Source organism: Furipterus horrens, unplaced genomic scaffold (genome assembly GCF_987537825.1).
Source record: "Furipterus horrens unplaced genomic scaffold, mFurHor1.1.pri manual_scaffold_10, whole genome shotgun sequence".
Classification (NCBI taxonomy): Eukaryota; Metazoa; Chordata; class Mammalia; order Chiroptera; family Furipteridae; genus Furipterus; species Furipterus horrens.
The window spans coordinates 82448232-82469071 of NW_028327180.1; the positions used below are offsets into that span (position 1 = coordinate 82448232).

General features: G+C 45.3%; 1 protein-coding gene across 3 annotated transcripts in view; it reads right to left on the bottom strand.

Annotated features, from left to right (window-relative positions):
- Nucleotides 1-4599: 4599 nt before the first annotated feature.
- Nucleotides 4600-20840, bottom strand: part of PDE6A (phosphodiesterase 6A) — a 48062-nt gene continuing 31821 nt past the window's right edge. For all 3 annotated transcript variants that reach the window (XM_090288395.1, XM_090288394.1, XM_090288392.1), the window contains 8 exons: nt 19862-19949; nt 19567-19667; nt 19053-19160; nt 9910-9973; nt 9514-9588; nt 8040-8123; nt 6417-6564; nt 4600-4919 (listed from right to left, as the gene is read on the bottom strand). In XM_090288395.1, coding sequence (XP_090144521.1) covers nt 4846-4919; nt 6417-6564; nt 8040-8123; nt 9514-9588; nt 9910-9973; nt 19053-19160; nt 19567-19667; nt 19862-19949 — 742 coding nt within the window. In that variant the 3' untranslated portion in view covers nt 4600-4845. The remainder of the gene's footprint in view (nt 4920-6416; nt 6565-8039; nt 8124-9513; nt 9589-9909; nt 9974-19052; nt 19161-19566; nt 19668-19861; nt 19950-20840) is intronic.

The following is a 20840-nucleotide window of genomic DNA, read 5'->3' on the forward strand; positions in this document are numbered from 1 at the left end:
CTGGCAGCCAAGCTGCTGACCTTCTAAAGTAAACCTCTGCTAGGTGGGCCACACCGTACCCTCGGGACAAGCAAAGAGCTTGGGTGTCAGGATTCTGTGTGGGGGCTGGCCATGGCCTTTGATAGGGTCCACCGAATAGCCAAACAGGTTATATATTTTTATGTTGTTAGTTTGTTTTTGCTTCTATGTTTTGTACTTAAAAATCTTGTCAAGTGTTTTTGTGTTAGGAATAAAAAGTCATAACCTATTCCCAACTTTGTTTCTTGAGGGATGTTCTGATTCCAATGGAAACAGGTTGGAAATCTCAAGGCACATGGGGTCAAGGTGGTCAGTAAAACGGGGAAGTGGGCCACGTGATTTCCAGATGGGTTCTGGGGAAGACGACCATCCCAAAGTCCGGCTCAGTACAAGCTGCTCTGGAAATTCACACCCACCCCCTTCACCTCCTTGTGCCACGGTCTTAGCATTGGCTTTGAGCATCTGCTTCTTCCAGAGCAGCTGCTGATGGTGAAACCAACATAAGATCTCTCTCCCCAACCCCAGGTTTCTAAAGAGACAGTATTTGTGGCTAGCCTTAATCGATTGTGCAAGGTGGTCCCTTCCAGCATTTCCAAATCTTGGGCTCAAATTATTTTCTCTTGGTGTGACTATGCAACCTAGAGAATTCTGAGCAATAGGAAGCCAGGGCTTTTCCCCGGCTCTGTGACAGGGTCAAACCAGGGAATGGCTCACCTTGTGAGGTTTGGGCATCCCCAGGGGTACTCCATAGGGGGCATTATTTATTAGGAAGCTCCACAAGGTAACTACAGCCTGGGGTGCGTGAGTGCAAGGCTGTGTGTGAGTGTGTCTGTGTGTGCGCATGCGCCCGCATGCCTGTGCTTGTGTATGCGTGGAATTATATTGATGCATTTCTTGAGAAAGGTGCAAGAATTTCACCTACACAGAGGGACACATCGCTTTGTTATTTATAATAGAAAGCTAAATTTTAATTTTTTAAAGGACACTGCTAATGATTGGGAATCGAGTTTTTAGTTTTGCTATTTTTTTTAATTGGTAGAGGATTTTTATATATTTTTTCCATTTTGTTGGGTTGTGTCCTTATTTATATAAATACTTTATCTGTAAGAGGCAAGGAAGAAACCTTCTTTGCTTTTAATTATTGTGGTTGTCATTGTCCCTATTTTATTTCTGGTGTGATTTACCTGTCTTACCTTCTAAATGAGAAAATGTTTTCCTGTATTTGTACATTGTCAGATTCTATAGTTTCATAGATAATTTAACCAAATTACTCTATGTATTATTATCCTGTGAGTATAAAGTTCTATTTTAACCTCTGTAAATATTCAAAACTGGCTTCTTTTCTCAGACTCCCACTGTGGAGTTATTGTTTACATCACAAAAAACTGTAGAATCTCTATGCTCATGTACTGTAAATAGTGAAGTGATCTGCTTATCAATAAACTTAACAAATACACTATGGAGATTAAAAAGGAAACACCACCCACAGCCCTGCCCACATGTGTCTTTATTGGTCCTGCGTGCTTGTTGAGGGAATGGGGAGAGGATTCTGGTTTTGGTATCCCCTTCGCAGAAAAAACCCTGGTCAAGGTGTGTCCCCTACCCGTCCAGAATTTTCTGAGCTCACTTCTCCTCCCTTCAAGCACTTCTCATGGATCATAGTGAATCATTCAGACTTACCTCACACGACAGATGTTCTATTACTGCCGTTTGCCATGACTTTCATAAAGCTACTCCACTCTCTGAACAAGGATGCCCTTGTTTGGGTGCATCGACCTTTTCACACAAGCACCCTAAATGAATGTGCCGGTTGAGATATTTGTGGTTTTGAGCAAAAACACCGATGGACTCTAAAGCAATGATTGGTCAGAGGATGTGGAGAACAGATGTGAATTGGGCACCGTATTTAGGTGAACTAGAAACTTTTTCCTTGGCTTGCTTACTCCCAGCCAGAGCTGTGACAAAGTGGCATTTTCTAAGACTGAGCCATGGATGTGTGCCTTTCCTCAGTTTCCAAATGCTTTGGGGTTTGGTTTTTCTTTTGCCCTAAAGCTGCTTTAAGGTTAATTTTTTTTTTTTCACATTTGTATTTTGAAGTGCACGCTGAGTGCCAGATGTCCATGTACTGCCAGAGGGTTGAAACATTGTTGAAGAAAATCACATACAAACAAGAACAGGGACAGTCAGCCATTTCATTTCACGTTATGGGCAAACTGTTCTCAGATGGTTGTTTATGACCTACAGACATAGTTTGTCATTGTTCAGGTGATTTATTTTTCAATCTGGAAATGTTTGGATTGCTTTGCTTGGAAGGAAACACATGGTGATTTTTCCCTTTAGAGTAAATGGGGTGTTTGCACTTAGCAGCAGGTTCTCTGGCATGTTAGAGACCTTGGAGAGGTCTCCTGTGTGACTGGCAGCTCAAAATCTGCCACCCCTTTGCTAGATGCTAAACCCCAGGAGGACAGGATGCTCCTCCCTGCATTGTAGGGTGCCTAGCCCCGTTAATCAGGAATTCATGAATGCACAAGTGAGAGGCTCCTATCCATGGCCTGATGACTATATATAACTAGGGAGGCAACCAAGCCACAAAGTCACAGAAATAATCCCTTCAAAGGTGCAGTCAGTGGTACAAGAAATAGAATGGGAGATTCAGAGCCTTGAGACCTGTGTTTGAGACCCAGCTCTGCCAATTTTGAGTTGTGTAAACTTGCACAAGCCACATCGTTGGTCCCTGGCATCCCCAGGCATGAAACCAGATGAATAGTGTAGGTGAATGCCAAGGACCTTAAAAAGACTGATTCTCAGAAGCAGTTATGTTACAGGGGGAATGGTTACAAGGCAGGATTCTGGTGTCAGGTTGCTTGGCTTTCAGTCCTGACTTCACTACTTATCAGCTGGATGTCCTTGGGCAGGTTTCTTAACCTCTCTGGGTCTTTTCCTTGTGTGTTAAATGTGACTAGTAATTGTTTCTACCCTATAGGATTGTTTTGAGGATGAAATAGATCGTGTACAGTACTTAGGACATTAGAGGCACTTGATCAACATGAGGTGCCATCCTCATGTGCATGGTCTCATTTGGTCTAGCCATAGCCCTGTGGGAGGCGGGGCAAATATTATGACCCTTGTTTGACAGATGAGGAAGGCTGAAAAGAAGAGAGTGGAGGGAACCTACCCAAGGGACAGAGCCTGGGTCAGCACCATCACCTGTATATTCCTGAGTGACGCTTCTCTTCTTTACCACTTAATCACTACATGTGGCGTGCTTAGAGACGTGCCTTTGCTTAGGAGACCTCTGCTCTGAGAGTATCAATTTCGGGGGGACAGAAAATCTAGCTTGGAAGTTTAAAAATGAGCGTTCCCCTATTCACATAATGACCTGAAAGTATAGGCAAGGCTCCTGCGTCAGGAACACAGATTGCTCTGCTGAGGAAGTCACAAGGACAAGTGCCCTGTACACTCTGTTCTGGTGAACTTGGGTGTCTGCTTCTGGAGGGAAACCAGGGAGCTGCGCCATGAACTTTGCTCAGCTCACCCCCTTGCTGGCCTTCAGTTTCCTCATTTATGTAAAAACTGGGGGGTGGGGGAGGCAGTTAGAGTAGATCAGTAGTTTACAGTTTGGAGAAACCATGCATTCTCTCGCCTCAAAGCAACTAGAGCCAACACCCACCTATAGGAGAACCAGGGACAGGAAGCAAACGGATAAATCCAGGATAGGAAACAGCTGACACTTCCTGCAACAAGAAAAGAAGAAGGAGTGCTGCTATAGATTAAAACACACTTGGGACATAACAACTAAAAGTGGAAGACTTGTTTGGATCAATTGTAGACATTTATGTGATGATGAGGTGAAGGGCTACTGTCTGAGTTGGGCTCTCCAGAAGGCAGCCACTGTGGCGGACCTCGTCTGCAGGGTGATTGTTAAGGAGCACCCCCTAGAATGACGCCTGGGGCGGAAGAGGGAGGAGGAGTGGGCAGGAGAAGCTGAGCTGTAATGCAAGCCCAGCGACAGCCTTGGTAGATCTCACGTGGAGTCCTGGAGCTACTATGGCCCTGCAGAGCTGTCCCTTGTTGGGCCGAGATGGCCAGACTTTAACACCTGGGATGGATCAGTCATTAGATGCAGGCCACCCAGGGAAAGGGCGTGCCTTGGGCAAAGTGTCTCCATGCAGCTGAGGTGATCCCCAAAGGGGCCCGACTGAGGGCTGCCTGCCTGCCTGCCGGCAGCACTCCCAGCTGCTAGGACCCCGAGTCCTTGACTCTTCAGCTCATGACAGCATCGACCACAGCTGGATTGTAGGTGTTCGTTTGTTGCACGTGATAATGATGTGGTGGTGTTAGAAAATACTCGTATGTCTGGAATGCTATGTCTGGAATTTTCTTTTAAATACTAAAGCTGAGAAAAAGTTGGAGACGATAAAAGGACAGGTGAAGCAAATGTGGCCGTGTCTAGGTACTGGAACAGGGTGATAGGCGGGATTCAGTGTATAATTCTCTACTTCTGAGAGTGACTGAAAATGTTTATAATTAAACAGAAAATGAAAGTATGAGGACAAAAATGATTCTAAGTAAGCACTTGAGTCTGGCATTTATTCCATATTTAATTGACGTCTACGCAAGCTAGAATGTTGGTTGTAGCTCAATAACAAGTTCTCAAGGCTGAAGCATTGTTTGAAAGCCCCTAGATAAGAAGTAAGCTACAATCTCATTCAGCTTTCAAATCCAATGACTCTTTTACTTCTCAAGAAGGTGTCCTATTTGCCACTGGCTTGAGTGGTCTCTTCCTACGAAGGGCAGTGCCATTCTGGTCAGCAGATCCCCCGTGGGTTACTGGATGCAGCAGGACTTGGCTGCAGGGGTGCCCCCTGTAAGGCCAGGGCTCCCCCCGGGCTGATTTCCGGCTGCAATCAGAGAACACGCCAGGTGAGAGAAGGCTACAGGAGGGCTCCCCCACTTTGCCCTGGTGTCAACCAAGAGTTGCAAATTCGGGGCTTTCAGAGGCCAACAGGTAACTAACCACACACGTGGAGGGCAAGCCAAAGATAAGGGGAATCCAAGAAAGCAAGACTGTTTCTCTACACTAAGAAAAATGACCATCATAATGATAAATGTCAACCTGCATTTGGCACCGATGTCTGGGAGACAACAGGGAGTGGTGGGGACTGTGCCAAACAGGAGAGATTCCCTTGTCCCATCTAAAGGAGAGGCGGGAGTGGGGGTGCCACTCAGCTCCAGCTAACTATCATGCAGAAATCCAGAGGCTTGTGGCCAGAGCTCAATCTTTTAAAAAGACATTCTGGAAATCTGGATTTTTAAAATTGGAAATATCCCCATTTTAAAATGTAGACAGCAGATTCACATTTTAAACAAATACAGGCCAAACAAAAGACATCTTGCAGTCTGTAAGTGTGCACAGACCTGCTGCTAGCCCATATAACAATTTGTGCAAATTAGAAAGAGGCACTTCTTCCTCGGGACACTTTACTGACATTTTCTGGAAAATTGTAATTATGGCACACATCTGGGGTGGCTGTAATCCATCAGGCGCCTGGAGCTGTGCAAAGCACAGTTTACAAAACCATGAGCAGTGGCCCCACATTTGTAGCCACCGGTTCAGAACCACCCCGCACTGCCCAGAGCAGAGCAGAACTGGAGACCTGTCCGCACTAAGGGCCATGTGTAGTGGGACAGTGTGCAGAGGAGGACGGTCAGGGTGGGGTGGGGACCAGGAGCCATGTCCTGTGAGGGAACTAGAGCCACACAACCAGTAAAGGAAATGACTTGGGGGAGGGGGAGCATGCTGCTGACTGGGAAGAGAGAAAAAAAAACGAATCCCATTTGATTCCTGAAGGCCGGCCTGTGACCACTAGGTGGAAGTTTCAACAAGGACAAGAGTTTCAGTTCAAGGAAGAGCTTTCTAATAGTGGTGCTGAATGAGACCTTGATGGGAGGTAGTGAGCTCTCTGTCACTCGTAGTGTGCAAGCAAAGGCTCATAACAGTAGAGACAGGATTCAAACATCAGACAGAAGGCTGGAAATAGGACCTCTCAAATTCCTTCCAACCAACAATTTTAGCTTTTCCCCTTTGTCCCTGGGTAGGGCCCTATGTCCACAGCCTTCGAATGGGAATCTGTTCAACACTGTTGCCAGGCAGTCAGAGTCTTTGCTGGGAGCCTCAATCTGGGGAAGCCGCCTCTGTCACTCTCTCACTAACAGTGTGACAGAGCCACAGTACTTCTGCGAGCCTTAGAGCCCCCCTGCAGAATGGGGACAATCATAGGGGGTGGGAGGCCTGAGTGGGGCCCCATGTTTGAGGCTCTGTGGCCAGGCCAGGCATACGGTGTGTGCTCAGCACAGGAGTCAGGGGTCCCGTCCCCATGTCCCCCCGTCCCGTGAACCTTGCTTGGCTGCTTGCTGCTTCTGCTTCTCCTCTTCCAGAGCCTTCATCTTGACATCATACTCATCAGCCAGTGCTTTCCACTCCTTTCGGTTGTTGGTGATCCCGTCGAGCATGGGAGTGATCTCCTCGTGGAAACGGGAGAATTCCTGGAAGAGACAGAGCCGCTGGTGCAGGGCCTGCAGGCGGAGCTCAGTTGGATCTGCCTAACCCTGGAATGGGCGGCCTGGGCTGGTGGCCTGGGCGGGTGGCCTGGGCGAGCGGCCTGGGCAGGTGACAGGCTTCCCGTCACCCAGTGGTGTGCATGCTGACGCTCTGTGGCCTCCAGTGAACAAGATCCCATCGTTCTGCTGCTCAGCCCCCTCCTGTGGCTCCCTTAGGCCTTCACGATGGGGCGCAAACTTGTTCACGCAGCTTTCAAACCCATCCAGGCCCAGGGCCTACCCCCTTCGCCATCTTGAACCACCAGAGATTCCAAATCTCTGTCCATTGCTGGAGTGAATCCGGCCCGGTGTGGGCTTCACCTGAGCTCTGCCCTGGGCTGGCCCAGTCTCACTTCCCCTTATTCTCCTTGAGGCCCCCACTTAGAGGTCACCTCCTCAAGGAAGGCTCTTTCCACACAAAGACGCTCAGTTAAGTATTTGTCGAGGGGAATGGGGATGCTGCGAAGAGGAGTCTTACGTTCTCTTGGCTCTAAGAATAAAGATAATGCCTTTGAGCACAGCACACTAGTTTGTGAATCCCTTATCTCCTTCTGTCCTCAGAAACTCCTGTGAGGTGAGGAAACAAGGTTCACCGCTCCTGGGTGCTGAGGTGAGGACGCTGAGATGCCGATAGATGCCATTGATGCACCCAAAGGAAGAAGGGCAAGTCCTGGGCCAGCTGTGCTCAGAGCTGCCTGGGTTCAGATCAGGCTCTGCCACAAGCTGTGTGACCTTGGGCAGCTTACCCACAGAGCTTCTCTTCAACCACGAAGTCAGGACAGTGTGATACCTGCCTCACAGGGTAAAGCACGTAGCCCAGTCTCCCTGTTTAGTACCATCGCTGATGGCAACGGGTAGCATCAGCTGCTCTGCCCCGCTGCTCGGAGGGCCCCCGTGAGCCTGCGTTAGTTAGTGTGCCAGGGAGGCACGTGGTCACCTCTGGAGCATTTGAACTTCCTCCTCACAGAACAGATGCAGCTCATGCAACAGATAGGGGTCAGGGGCCTGGGCTCTAATCTCATCTTATGGCTGACCCCGGTGGCCCTGGTCCTGTCATTGCTCATCTGCGACCTCTGTGTCTTCATGTGTCCAGTGGCCAAAGTCAGAGGAACAAACAGGATGTGAATGGTGGCACAGATAATATGGAATTGGGGGCAGTGGGATTCTCAGCTAGGGAAGTTGGGAGGGAGTAAGTCTGCTATGCTTCCTCCTTCCCTGCCTAAAACCATGCTTCGTCATTTGTGCCACGAGGCCCCAGAGGGCTGTCTTGAGGGCCAGATGCTGCTACAGATGAGAAGAGCTTTGTCAAATACACCTGACTGGTCATTTACCAGGGTTTATTATTGCTGATGGCATTTGGGAATCCCAGCTTTACCAGAGACAAGAATAAAGAGCTGGGCCTGATAAAGCAAAGGACCCACCTTGTAGACAAAGGTGCAGACAAAGTCGATGAAGCCGACCTGCAGCTTGGGGAGTTCATCCGCCTTGTTCCTGTCCATCATGGGCTGTTATGGGGGAGGAAGAGTTAACCGCACTGGGTTCCTCCTGCCATGGTACAGGCAGGGTTTCCACTTTCCCGCGGCGCATTCTTGCCAAAAGGAACAAGATCGAACCTCAAACTCCTCAAGTTCCTAGGTCTAACTAGCAGTTTGCAGGAAGTACAGGGATAGAGGAACATATTAAATAACACCAGGAGGGTGCAATTAACCAAATCCACAATGTGGGAAACTGTCCAAGAGAAGACCCACCCTCTTCAACAAATAAATGGCATACAAAGGGGAAAAAAGAGGACAAGGAAACAACTATTGATGAAAGAGACTTAAGAAACACAACAGGAGAGTTTGTTCCTTGATTAGGTCCTGATTTGAACAACTCAAACTAAATTATTTTCATTACTCAATTAGGGAAAATAAACAGGCTGGGAAGTAGGTAATATTAAAGAAGTATTATTCATTTTGTGAGTGTGATAATGGTACTGTGGTTATATGTGTGCTTCTTTAAAGTTCTTATCTCTTAGAGATACATATTATAGAGTGTTCATGGAAGAAATGGCATCTGGGGTTTACTTTAAAATACTTCGGCCAAAAGGTGAAGAAATGCATGGGGAAGGGGGAATAGGTAAAACAAGAAAGGCAGGCTGTTGCTAATGGTTGGACCTGGTTGATGGGCCCATAGAGTTCATGAACCATCCTTTCTACATTTTAAGGTGTTAAAAGGAAGAAGAGAATCACATACTCCACAGGTTCTTGCTGTTCAGTCATTGTCAGCTCCTCACAGCCTGCCACTCTCCCTTGGGCCCTGCCTGAGCCTCACGGGGTATCCCAGCATTTTTAGCACTTCACAGGTTTAGCCTCCCCATATCTGTGATTCCGTCCCTAAAATGTCTCTCCCTTTTACCCCACCTTTACTGCCTAGCCTTGGCCTCGTGCAGGGCCCTCGGTGAACCCTCTAACAGGCCTTCAGTGAGGGGTTGGCTGACTGTCCAGTTAGGTTCTCAGCTTGACAAACAAGATTGTCTTTCCCCTGCATGCTCTGCGCTGTTGGAACTAAAAGGGAAATCCAAGTTTTGATGTCCACATGCCAATTTCTACTTAGCTGGGGTCCCAAACTCCAGGAGGGCACTCATTGCTGGGCTCACCCCGAGAGTTTCTGCTTAGGCGGGTCTGGGGTGAGGCTTGTGAATTTGCTCCTCTAATATGTTCCCCAGTCAGAGGGTTGATGGAAGTCCACACTTTGAGAAACCCTGCATAAGGGAAGGTCATCTCTGGTAAGGTCACACATCTCTATGTCAGGGGCTGGGTAGCAGACACATTTCTCTGACAGGGCAAGGTCACAAATGTCCCTCAGGATGAGATCACACACGATGTGTCAGGCTGATGTTCCTTGTCTACTCACAATGGGATTTTGTTGCAGCACTGTGCGCTCCAGGTCACCCTGTTCCCAGAATTCAGCAGCAACCAGCAGAGCTACCTGCAACGAGCAGACACCCCCCATTCCCACCAACTCAAGCCCCAGCTCCAATCCTCCTGCCCTGTCCCTCACTTTTACTCCACTGGGATTTCCAGCTAAGCAAAAACATAACCCCCCACCCCTGCTGCCTCGGCTCCACCTTCATGCCCTGCCACACCCACTCTGTTGTCATCATGGGTGGGATCCTAAAGTGATTTCCATGTCTTGCTGGAGGAGGATGAAGCAAAGGTGGGCTGCCTCCATAGTTAGGAGTCCGAGCCGCCTTAGCTGCTGTCCCCTGTACTGGAATTCCCCTCCTCTTGGGTCAGGAGCTGTCCATACCTTGCTCTGCACCTCCCAGGGCTTGGTGATGGCTGAGAGGTCACAGGCGGTCATCATCATGGCCCTGGGCAGGGGGACACCAACCGTCAGTCCAAGGCCATTGAAGGCTTCATGGAGTGGTTAACTCTATCTATTTCTTCTTTCTGTCCTCCCACTAGTAGGTGACCTCAACCCATTATGAAGGGAGGGGTCACTTCCCCAGGACATCTGGAGTTGGAGTTCTGAAGTCAGACTGTGGTTTAAATCTTGCCTCTGTCAACTACGAGGAGTTTGACATTGAACAATGAAACCAACCCCCTTAAGCCTCAGTTTCCTTGTTGGTAATTTCATCATGGAATGGGTGCAAGATTAAATGAGATAATGAGTATGAAAATCTTAGCATAGTGCCTGGACATAGTATGTGCACAATAAATATTGGTGATTATCATGAATATATATGGGATTTTAATTATACGAGTCTATTCTGGGCATTTCATAAACATCAATTTCATCAATTTTATTAAGTATATTTTATTGATTATGCTGTCATAGTTGTCCCAGTATTTCCCCCTCTACCCCTCTCTGCCCAGTACCCCATTCCCTCCAGCAATCCCCACCTTAGTTCATGTACATGGGTTGTGCATCTAAGTTCTTTGGCTTCACCTTTTCCTATACTGTTCTTAACATCCCCCTGTCTATTTTGTTCCTACCAATTATGCTTCTTGATCCCTGCACCATTTTCCCCTTCTTCTCCCTTCTGTCTCCCAGCTGATAACCCTCAAAATGATCCCCATATCTATAATTCTGTTGCTGTTCTGGTTGTTTGCTTAGTTTGTTTTTGTTTTTATTTTTTAGATTCAGTTGTTGATAGTTGTGAGTTTGTTGTCATTCAACTGTTCACAGTTTTTATCTTCTTCTTTTTCTTAAATAAGTCCCTTTGACATTTCATATAATAAGGACTTGGTGATAATGAACCCCTTTAGCTTTACCTTGTCTGGAAAGCACTTTATCTGCCCTTCCATTCTAAATGATAGCTTTGTGAGTAGAGTAATCTTGGTTGTAGGTCCTTGCTTTTCATCACTTTGAATACTTGTTGCCAGTCCCTTCTTGCCTGCCAAGTTTCTTTTGAGAAATCATCTGATAGTCTTATGGGGATGCTCTTATTTTTTCTTATTGCTTTTAAGATTCTCTGTTTATCTTTAACCTTTGGCATTTTAACTATGATGTGTCTTGGTGTGGTCCTCTTTGGGTTCAACAGAGAGAACTCTCTGTGCTTCCTGGACTTGTATGTCTATTTCCTTCGCCAAATTAAGGAAGTTTTCTTTCATTATTTTTTCAAATAAGTTTTCAATTTCTTGCCTTGCTCTTCTCTCTCTGACACCTCTATGATTTGGGTGTTGGTACGTTTAAAGTTGTCCCAGAGGTTCCTAAGCCTCCCCTTGTTTTATTCAATTCTTGTTTCTTCTTTCTGTTCCAGGTGAATGTTTATTTCTTCCTTTTGTTCCAAATCATTTATTTGAATCCCGGCTTCCTTCCTTTCACTGTTGGTTCCCTGTATATTTTTCTTTATTTCACTTTGTATAACCTTCACTTCTTCCTTTATTTTGTGGCCATACTCAATTATTTCTCTGAGCATCCTGATCACCAGTGTTTTGAACTCTGCATCTGATAGGTTGGCTATCTCCATTTCGTGTAGTTCTTTTTCTGGAATTTTGTTCTATTCTTTCATTTGAGCCCTATTTCTTTGTCTCCTCAATTTGGCAGCCTCCCCGTGGTTGGTTCTGTGTTTTGTGTAGAACTGCTTTGATTCCATGTCTTGGTAGTATGACCTAATGTAGTAGGTGACCTATAAGGTCCTGTGGCACAGCCTCCCCTATCACCAAGCTGGGTACTCGAGGTGCGCCTTTCATGTGGGCTGAGTACACCCTTTTCTTGTAGTTGAGACTTCATTCCTGTTGGCAGATCAATGAGAGACATTTACCCAGGCCAGTCAGCTGCAAGGACTGGCTATGACCACTGACCACCCACCTCCACCCTCTGTGGAGGATCAGCTGTGCAGAGGCAGGGTAGTGGTTCTCTGACATGGTTTGTAGCTGTTCACTCGGTGCGTTGGCCCTGGGATTTCCTGGGTGGTGCAGATCAAGGTCAGCCCCCACCTGTGTTTTGCCTGGGTCCACTGTGCCTGAGCTATAAAGCAATTTGAGATGGCTACTACTTGTGCTGGGCTTGGAGATTCCCAGGCAAAGCCAAGGTGTGAATTTAGGCTGGTTGCTACTAGTGCCAGGCCTTGAGCTCATTTGAGGCCAGCTGTTGCTTGTTTGATAGGATTTAGGAAGTTGTGATGCAGGAGCCAAGGTCAGCCATTCACATTGAGAAGCAGCTTGGGTGGGCCCATAGGTTAGGTGGGGCGGAGTCTCTGGGGATCTTCAAGGTAGGTCAAACAGTGTTAGCCAGGTTGATGGAGTCTCAGATATGGCATCAACTTGCCGGCTCTGTCAAGGGAAGGTTTAGATAAGAGACAATGACCACTGCTCACCTTGATGCCAGACACTTCGGTTTCTTCCCATATACCACTGATGCCTTTCAAGCTGCTACCCTGGAGCTGGATCTCAGAGGGAGTGAGTCTGAGTAGGTGAGTCCATGTGTGGGTTCTTTAAGAGGAACTGCCTCGGGCTCCAGCAGTTTCTTCCACCAACTCAGTCCCCGCTGGTTTTGCAGCCAGAATATGTAGGGACTTATCTTCCTGGCACTGGAACCCTGGGCAGCGGGGCCTGGTGTGGGGCTGGGACTCCTCGCTTCTGAGAGATCCCTCCCAAATTTTTATCCACCACACGTGGGTGTGGGACCAGCCCATTCCGTGTCTGCACCCCTCCTATGCATCTTGATGGATGTGGTTTCTTTAATTCCATTGTTGTCAGACTTCCATTCGACTCTATTTCTGATGGTTCTGGCTGATGGTTGTTCTGTATTTTAGTTGTAATTTCGATGTGGTTGTGCAAAGAGATGAGCCATATCTGCCTACACTGCCATCTTGACCAGATCCTCTCATGAACATCAATTTCATTTAAATCTCATTACATCTTCAGAGTTCCTTCTCTCCTGTCCAATATAGGACACTGTTTGTCAACCTTTTCCCCATCATCCTCCCCATTCTACTCTCAGAGACCCTTTTTAGACATTTTTTTTCTATAATCACTCCACCATGAAATTTTAATACCACAGACATTCTGTATATCTGTTTGGAGGTTCCAAGAACTGTTGTAATATCTAAGATTTTTTGCTCCACTCCCAAGAACCACCTCTGGCCCCACTGGGCAATGTATGGGAAGCAGTATGGCTCAGTCATTGTGAGGAAGCCTTGCATTAAGAAGTAGAGGGAGGATTTGTCAAAACTCACAAACGGTGCATTTCCTTGTAGGCAAAGTTTGCTTTGAAAGGAAAAAGGAGCTATAAACAAATATTGAGCTCTAGCTAATGATATACATGCTGAAGTATTTGGGGAGAAGTGCACTGATGTTTGCAACTTATTCTGAAACGCATTCAACAAGTAAGCTGAATTGACAGATAGAGGGATGAACTGATAGTAATGTGTTAATGGCAGAGTCTGGATGGTGGGCGTATAATTCTTTCAACTCTGTATGTCTGAAAATTTTTCCTAGTAAAATGTTGACACAAATTAAAAAGTGAATTGATGACATAAAACAAAAAAGGAACTAAAGGCAATCGGAAAAAGAAAGGATTTAAAGATAGACTCTTAAAGGAGTTTCACAGTAATAGGAAGGTACAATAAGTATGATTTCACAGGTAGGTGTCATGTAAGATGGAAAGGGAGGAGACATGGACACATAAATGAAGCAAGAGAGGGGAATTCAAGAAGGCGTTTCAGAGACAGGGGTGTAGTAGCATTAGTATCTGGGGTGGGAATTCAGGGCCACATGGTATGGATGTTAATTCCATGCTGAGAAGTGTAAACTATATCCAATAAGCATTGAGAGCTATTGAAAATTTAGGGCCCAGTCATGACCTCTTTGGAGCTGTGCTGCAGGGAGGCAGGTTGGCAGGACCTGTGGGACGGACAGGGTAGGGATGAAGGAGCAGAGATGCTGCCGTAATTCAGACAGGAGGGTCCGGCCTGCAGCAATGCTTGTGGGCTGGGGGAGTGTGAGGTCTACCCGCGTGGCAGTGTCATCCGCACTGGGCAAGGCCAATCGATGGGCAGGGGTTGAGGAGAGAGGAGATAGTTGGAGAAGGCTGGGGCCCTGAACCTAACTATCTGCTGGGATGATTTTACAATTAACCAGCTGTATCTGCAATAGGTTACCTAAGCTGGTCTGGGAGGCCTTAAGAATTGATCATGAAATATTAACAGGTTTAAATATCTTTAATTAAACCCTCAAGCCCTGGCTGGTGTGGCTCAGTGGATTGCCGGCCTGCGAACCAAACAGTCAGCAGTTCGATTCCCAGTCAGGGCACATGCCTGGGTTGCGGGCCAGGTCCCCAGTTGGGGGCACACAAGAGGCAACCACACATTGATGTTCCTCTCCCTCTCTTTCTCCCTCCCTCCCCGTCTCTCCAAAAATAAATAAATAAAATCTTTAAAGTGCATTTAAAAAAATTAAACCCTCAAGTAAATAAGCTTTTAAAACTGCACACATTTCTAAGAAACACCTTTTTACTTTGTAATAACTTCAGAAGACATGCCCTTTGCTTCATGTTAGGTGTTGTAGATACATTATGCTAATCACCAAGTAAGGCAGGCAAATGAACGCTCAGCTCTGCATGCAAGAGTCCCTGGCTCCTTCCTACCTGTCAGTGTCCACATCTGAAGTCCACGGGCACGGCTTTAGGAGAGTGCTGGATGTTTACTTTCCTTGGCTGGAGAGATCATGTGAAAATCACTCCCAGCTGTTGGGGAAACACACCTAAGTGTTTTATAGACAGAGATTTGCTGTGGGGAGGGAGAAGGTGAGGAGAGGACACCTGGGTACAGAAAAGCCAACCGAAAGCTTTGTGCCCTAAAGACAAGGCATTACATCCACTTCGGCACCACCCCCTTATGTGCTCTGGGGCCAAGATGCCATGCTAGGCACTGGGGACCCAGAGAGGCCCACAGGGAGCTCATGAACACTCAGGGAATAGAGAACAAAAACACAGTCATTACAATATGTTAAGTGGAATGGCAGAAAGGAGTACCAGGTGCAGAGAAAAAGGTAATCTATAGGTGAGAACAGCCAGCTCAGTTCAGGGGGCTTCCAAGAGGTCGCAGAGGGGCAGGGCCTTGAGGGGTGCATAGGAGCTCCCCAAGAGGAGGGAGAAGAAAGGTTATAGTGGCCAGAGGTGCAGTGGGAGTATGCAAGGTTACCATAGGGCAGAGGGCCACCCAGAAGGTGACCAGAGAGAGGGTTCCTCTATCCACCCTAGTACAAGTATGCATGCAGACACCGTGCAGGTGCTTGCGGAGGGGTTGGGGAGGCACACATTTATCACACAAGTGAATGTAAGTGTGTAAACAAAAAACTGCTCTGAAGGAAAGAAGTTCTATTCTAGGAGATAATATAACAAGAGAACCTGACCTACGTCTGAGAGGTCAGGGAGGGCTTCCCTGAGGAAGTGACTCTGAGCTGATATTTGTCGGAAGTATAGATGTGAAGTTGGTAAAGAAGGGCATGGGAAACAGATTCCAGGCAGAGAGAACTTAGAGTGCACAGGCTCTGCAGGAAGGGCTGGAAGGTGGGAGGAGCTCAGGGAGCGGAGCAAGTGGCAGAGGGGGAAGATGAAGGCCCAAGAATTGAGCAGGGGTAGACCCTCAGAGACTGGGCACTGGCAGAGGGATGCCTCCATGCTAAGAGCAGTAGGAAAAGCCACTGAAGAGTTAGAGCAGAAGGGTGAAGGAGTCAGATCTGCATTTTACAGAGACCACTGAGGCTTTGATGTGGAGGGGCAGGGATGGATGCCAGGGGAGAGCCCACGAGGAAGCCATTGCAGGACCTGGAGAGGAGGTGAAGGTGGTGATAAAAAAAAGAAGTGTCCAGATAAGCAAGGCATTTAAGAAGTAAACTAAATGGGATTTGGGGATAGATTAGACAAGCAAAGTGAGGAAGACAGAGGTGTCTGGATGGAGAGTCTGGATGGAGAGAGTAAGGGACAATATGGTGATCATGCAGAAGAGAGCAAGAGTAAGTCATGAAGATTTTATTTGCTGAGACATTTGTACCTTATCCTCCTGGCAGACAAGTCATCAAAGCAGGGGATGAAGTTGAATGGGTATAAAATCAGTATAAAATGCTATGCAGAGCTTTAGAATCAAAGCAGTTAGATCTTCAGTCTTCTCCTTACTTGATGTGTCCAGGACACGTGACTTAAAGTCTTTGGGTCTCCATTTGCTCATTTATAGAATGAAATAATCATATTTGGTTGGATCATATAGAGTTCCAATTTTGTGGGTCAAAAGTCAGCAATTTCATACTGTTCAATGTAATATATCCGTCCTAAGAGTATTGTGACCATCACATAAGATGATTTTGCTAGTGCACACATTGTCCTCATCTTCATTATCATTACCTGCATCAGACTAACCTTTGGTTCAGGGTCGCCCAGGTGAGCAGAGCTGGCTGGCTGCAACAAGCTGAGCTCCTGCTCACCTGGACCATCCCCCAAGCTAATGTCTCCTCCATGCAGCTGTGCAGCTCAGTGGCACTTCTCCCTGACCCCTGAAAACATCCCAGCCAAACTGAACAGGCATTCGAACACTCCCTGGAATGACACCTGGCCTGGAGGGTGTGGCCTGCGAGCGAAGGACTGAGGGAGCCTGAGAAAACTGTGGGTGTGCAGGAGAGGGGTGGAGTGACCTGAGTTCCAGTCCTTGGTGCTCCAATAATGCCCCTGTGACAGAGGTAAGTCACCTTGTCTCTCTGAGCCTCACATTCTTCCTTTGAAAAACACTAGACCAAGGGCTGGCAACTTGGTAACTACCATTATCTTCTTTGAGCAGATGAGGAAACTGAGGCACAGAGAGATGAAGCAACCTACTCAAGGTCACAGCACCGAATAGTGAGAGAGCTGAGACTTGAACCCAGCAGTCAGATGCCAAACCCCCAAGTATGTAACAGCTACACACTACCCGGGTGTAAAGCAGCTCTGGTTATACGTCTAATCACCGAATCGATGGACCCTAAGATTGATTTACAGCAGAGGCTTTAGGCCAGGGCCAATTTTTGTCCCCAGCGGATATTAGGCAATGTCTAGAGTTATTTTTGGTTGTCACAGCTGGGGAGGAGGGGTTGCTACTGGCATCTAGTGGGTAGAGATACCAGGGATGCTGCCAAACATCCCACAATGCACAGGACAACTCTCCACAACAAAGAGTCATTGACCCCAAACGTCAATAGTGTTGAGGTTGAGAAATCTTGCTTGACAGGTTCTTTGAACATTTTCTGTTGGGTGCCTACCTAAAGAATTTTGAAAACCGCTTACCTTCTTACAAATTTTTAAGTTGAAATCTTGACTATTTCATCAAAAGTTTTGATATTTGCAAAGGATCCAATTTATAGAACATTAAAAATATGTTCATTTTAAAATAAATTTGTTACATTATTTTTTAAATACAAAAGAATCTAAATAGCATAGCAATACCATTATACATTTAAAAATACATGAACAAGCTTTTTTAAAAGTGTTTGGAATTTACATTTTTCCTTTTCTCTAAACTTGTATTTCTGCTTGACTTTCTTTACAGATTTTATCCTAATGTTTTTATATATGTATGTGTGTACCTGTGTATATATGTATGCATACATGTCTATATATCAATAAAAGACTTTTGAACATACATATGTATATTATATATTAAAAGTCTTTAATTTGGTTACCCTTTCATATTTATCTGCTATCAAGTATGTCCATTAATTGAACTTATATAAATGTTTTTTCTTTGACTATAGACTTTCAAGTGTTGAAATTTTTCTTTTAGATTAAGTTGTTATTAGCACACAATTAACCAATACAATAAAATATACATATTACCTATTTTTATAAATACTTACTAACCACTCAAAATAATTTTTTGGAAATTAATCTCTTAATGAGACAGGATGGAGATATTTTTTAAAAATCAGTTAATGAATGAATATTCCTTACTCTTAGTCTGAGATAGAATTTAACAGCTATTTTTATGTAAAATTTTTATTTTTATAAGTGCAGGTAATTAGAAACCTTAGGAATGGAAGGAGTTTTATTATAACAATGTCACCCAATTCCTTGAATTTTTCCAAATTAATTCTTAAAAATCATGCTGTGATCTTTATTCTGAATGATCAATCAGCTGATGGTTCAATTAGATTCTCCTTCAATTTTGTTTAAAGCTAACATTACAGTCATTCACTTCCTCTATTTCTGGGAAGTATGCCATAAAGATTTGACCAAGACTTTTCATATGACTATAAATTACACCCTTGACCATTTCTCTGCATTTCTCTTGGTTGGCCCAAGATACTCAGAATGGGTTAGGTCTATTAAAACATTATTAATTAAAGTATATCTTCCAGTGTTAAATTTTTTATAAAGTGCTTTTATCTTATAACAAGTTTTAACTATGTTTCATCAAAACTTTGAAGCTGCAGCTCTGGCCAGGTGGCTCAGTTGGTTGGAGCACTGTCCCATTACTAGACCTCATGACAGCAAGACACTATGAATTTCATAGCAATCATGTGACTAATTTGTGAATAGCACAGCAAGACTGTAAGACATTACTATATACAAAAGAACACTAAAAAAATTAAGCTTACCTATTCTGAGTGACAGTTATCACTGAAATCATGATTGGCATAATGTTCTGTTTTATCAAAAATGTTAGTTACATCACTTTACCAACAAAATTCTGAATTTTATGACAGAAATACTTCAAATATTATGCTTTTTGTATATATATATATAAATAAAATAATACTATATTGTCTTGAATTTTAATGCCAAAATAAAGGTCAAATATATACCATAATTTCTGCAATTCTTGTTTGGCATAACTTCATTTTTTTACATATGTTGAAGGCCTCCAAAATGGAAAGTGTCCCATGGATCATCTGAGGACAGCTAAGCCTGTCACTTCAGCAGCTCATCTTATGACCCTGGGATAAGAGGATCAGGGTTTAAGCCCCGTTGCAACTCACATAACAATTTCCTTCCGTGTCTGTTCCAGCATCATGTACTGCGTCCACTCATGTTGTGATTCATATGTCTTAGATTGATCCACAATCTTTTGGAACATTGTCCTCTTCCTATAAAACACACCAACTTGTTAATGGAGCAATTCTTAGCATAAGGCAACACCAGGGCTTCTGATGTTGACTGTTTCAGACAGAAGCTTATTAAAACAACATGATTAACAAAACAAGGTTAAAGGAAACAGGGCCTGGGAGTAAATTCCTAGATTTTTACCCCAGACTCTTTCACAGACTTGTTATCTGATCTTAGCAAATCTTTTCCCCTGGATCTCAGTTTCCCATCTATACAATGAGAGTAATATTATCTAATTCACAGAATTGTAGTGAGAATTAATGGTCCATAGCACAAGAGTTGTGCCTGTCACACCGTACATGTTCATTGATTGGAACTATGGTGTTTGTTATTATTATAACCATTGCTATTGCTATTCTTATTCATAAAATGAGAAAAAATACTAACTTGAAGTACAGGGCGAGGTCTGTGGCAATGATGGCTATGTCCATCATATGGATAGCATGTTCATGCTGCCTGCGATTGAGGTTTTGAAAGATATTCAAGCCCTAAAGGGAAAATCAGTGGAGAAATATGAGAAGTAATGATCGTGGTAGTCACCCAACTGCCGATGGTCACCCCAGATGGTAGGAGAGGCAGCCCAGGCCAATGGGGAGAGAGCTGCCTGGCCACACTAAGGCTTCGTGTGAGATGGGGGCTCCTGTGCGGACCCTAAAGCCCGTGCAGAGGGCTCTTATCCTACCTCATCTCGCAGCAATGTTTTGCCAAACTCCAGGTGGTGTCTTTCCAAGATGGAGGACCCATGGAGCTTGGCCAGTGGGTTCTGGGATCTGAGTGGGAGAGAGAGAGACACACAGAAAGAACATCAACATGGAATGGCCAAAATGAAGGGTGAATACATCATCCAGTCCTGCCACCTCCTAATTCTGCAGGCAAGGAGCTGAAGTCCAGAATGAGAGGAGCTTGTCATACAGGGAGAGAGTGGGAACTGGGACTAGACACCATGTCTCCTGACTCTCAGGCTTTAGTTTTCTCCACAACTGATTCTGCCGGTCTCCTTGGGGTCATGGATTCCTTAGAGAATCTGTTGAATAGTGTGGACTCTCATCCTCGAGAGAAGGCACAAACACACACAATGTCAAATGCAATTTTAAAGATTCATGGATCTCCTATATCCATCCATGGACATTGGCTCTGAGCCATTCTTTAACAGTCACCAAAACCCCAGATCCTCCATACCTGAGTCTTAGGGGAACCATTAAATTCCCCAAAGCAGTGTGTTCATTCTTGTCTTTATTCAATAAATATTTGTTCAGCACTTACAATGTGCCAAGAACTGACCTCTGTGCTTAGCTTCTTACAAGATATGTTGCAAGCACAATCTCTAGCCTTGGAGCGGCATGCAAGCATTGAGAAGACGCAAAGAAGCATGTTCTAGTGCTTGTTAATGTCTTACAGGTTATGGGCCCTGGGCAGAGCCTCAGTTCCTCATCTGTAATGTGGGTATAACATTCGTCTTTGCTCTGCCCAACCCACAAGGAGGTCATGAGGGTCCACCAAGATCATGGGTCAAGGGCTATGTTTCAGAGTCTGTCTGGAACATAAGGTCTGTGAGGACAGGAACTGTGCCTGTTTTGTTCAGCATGGTACCTCCTTTGCCTAGCTTAGGGCCTACCACACTCATATTAGGAGCATTATCAATATGAGGTAGATGAATAATT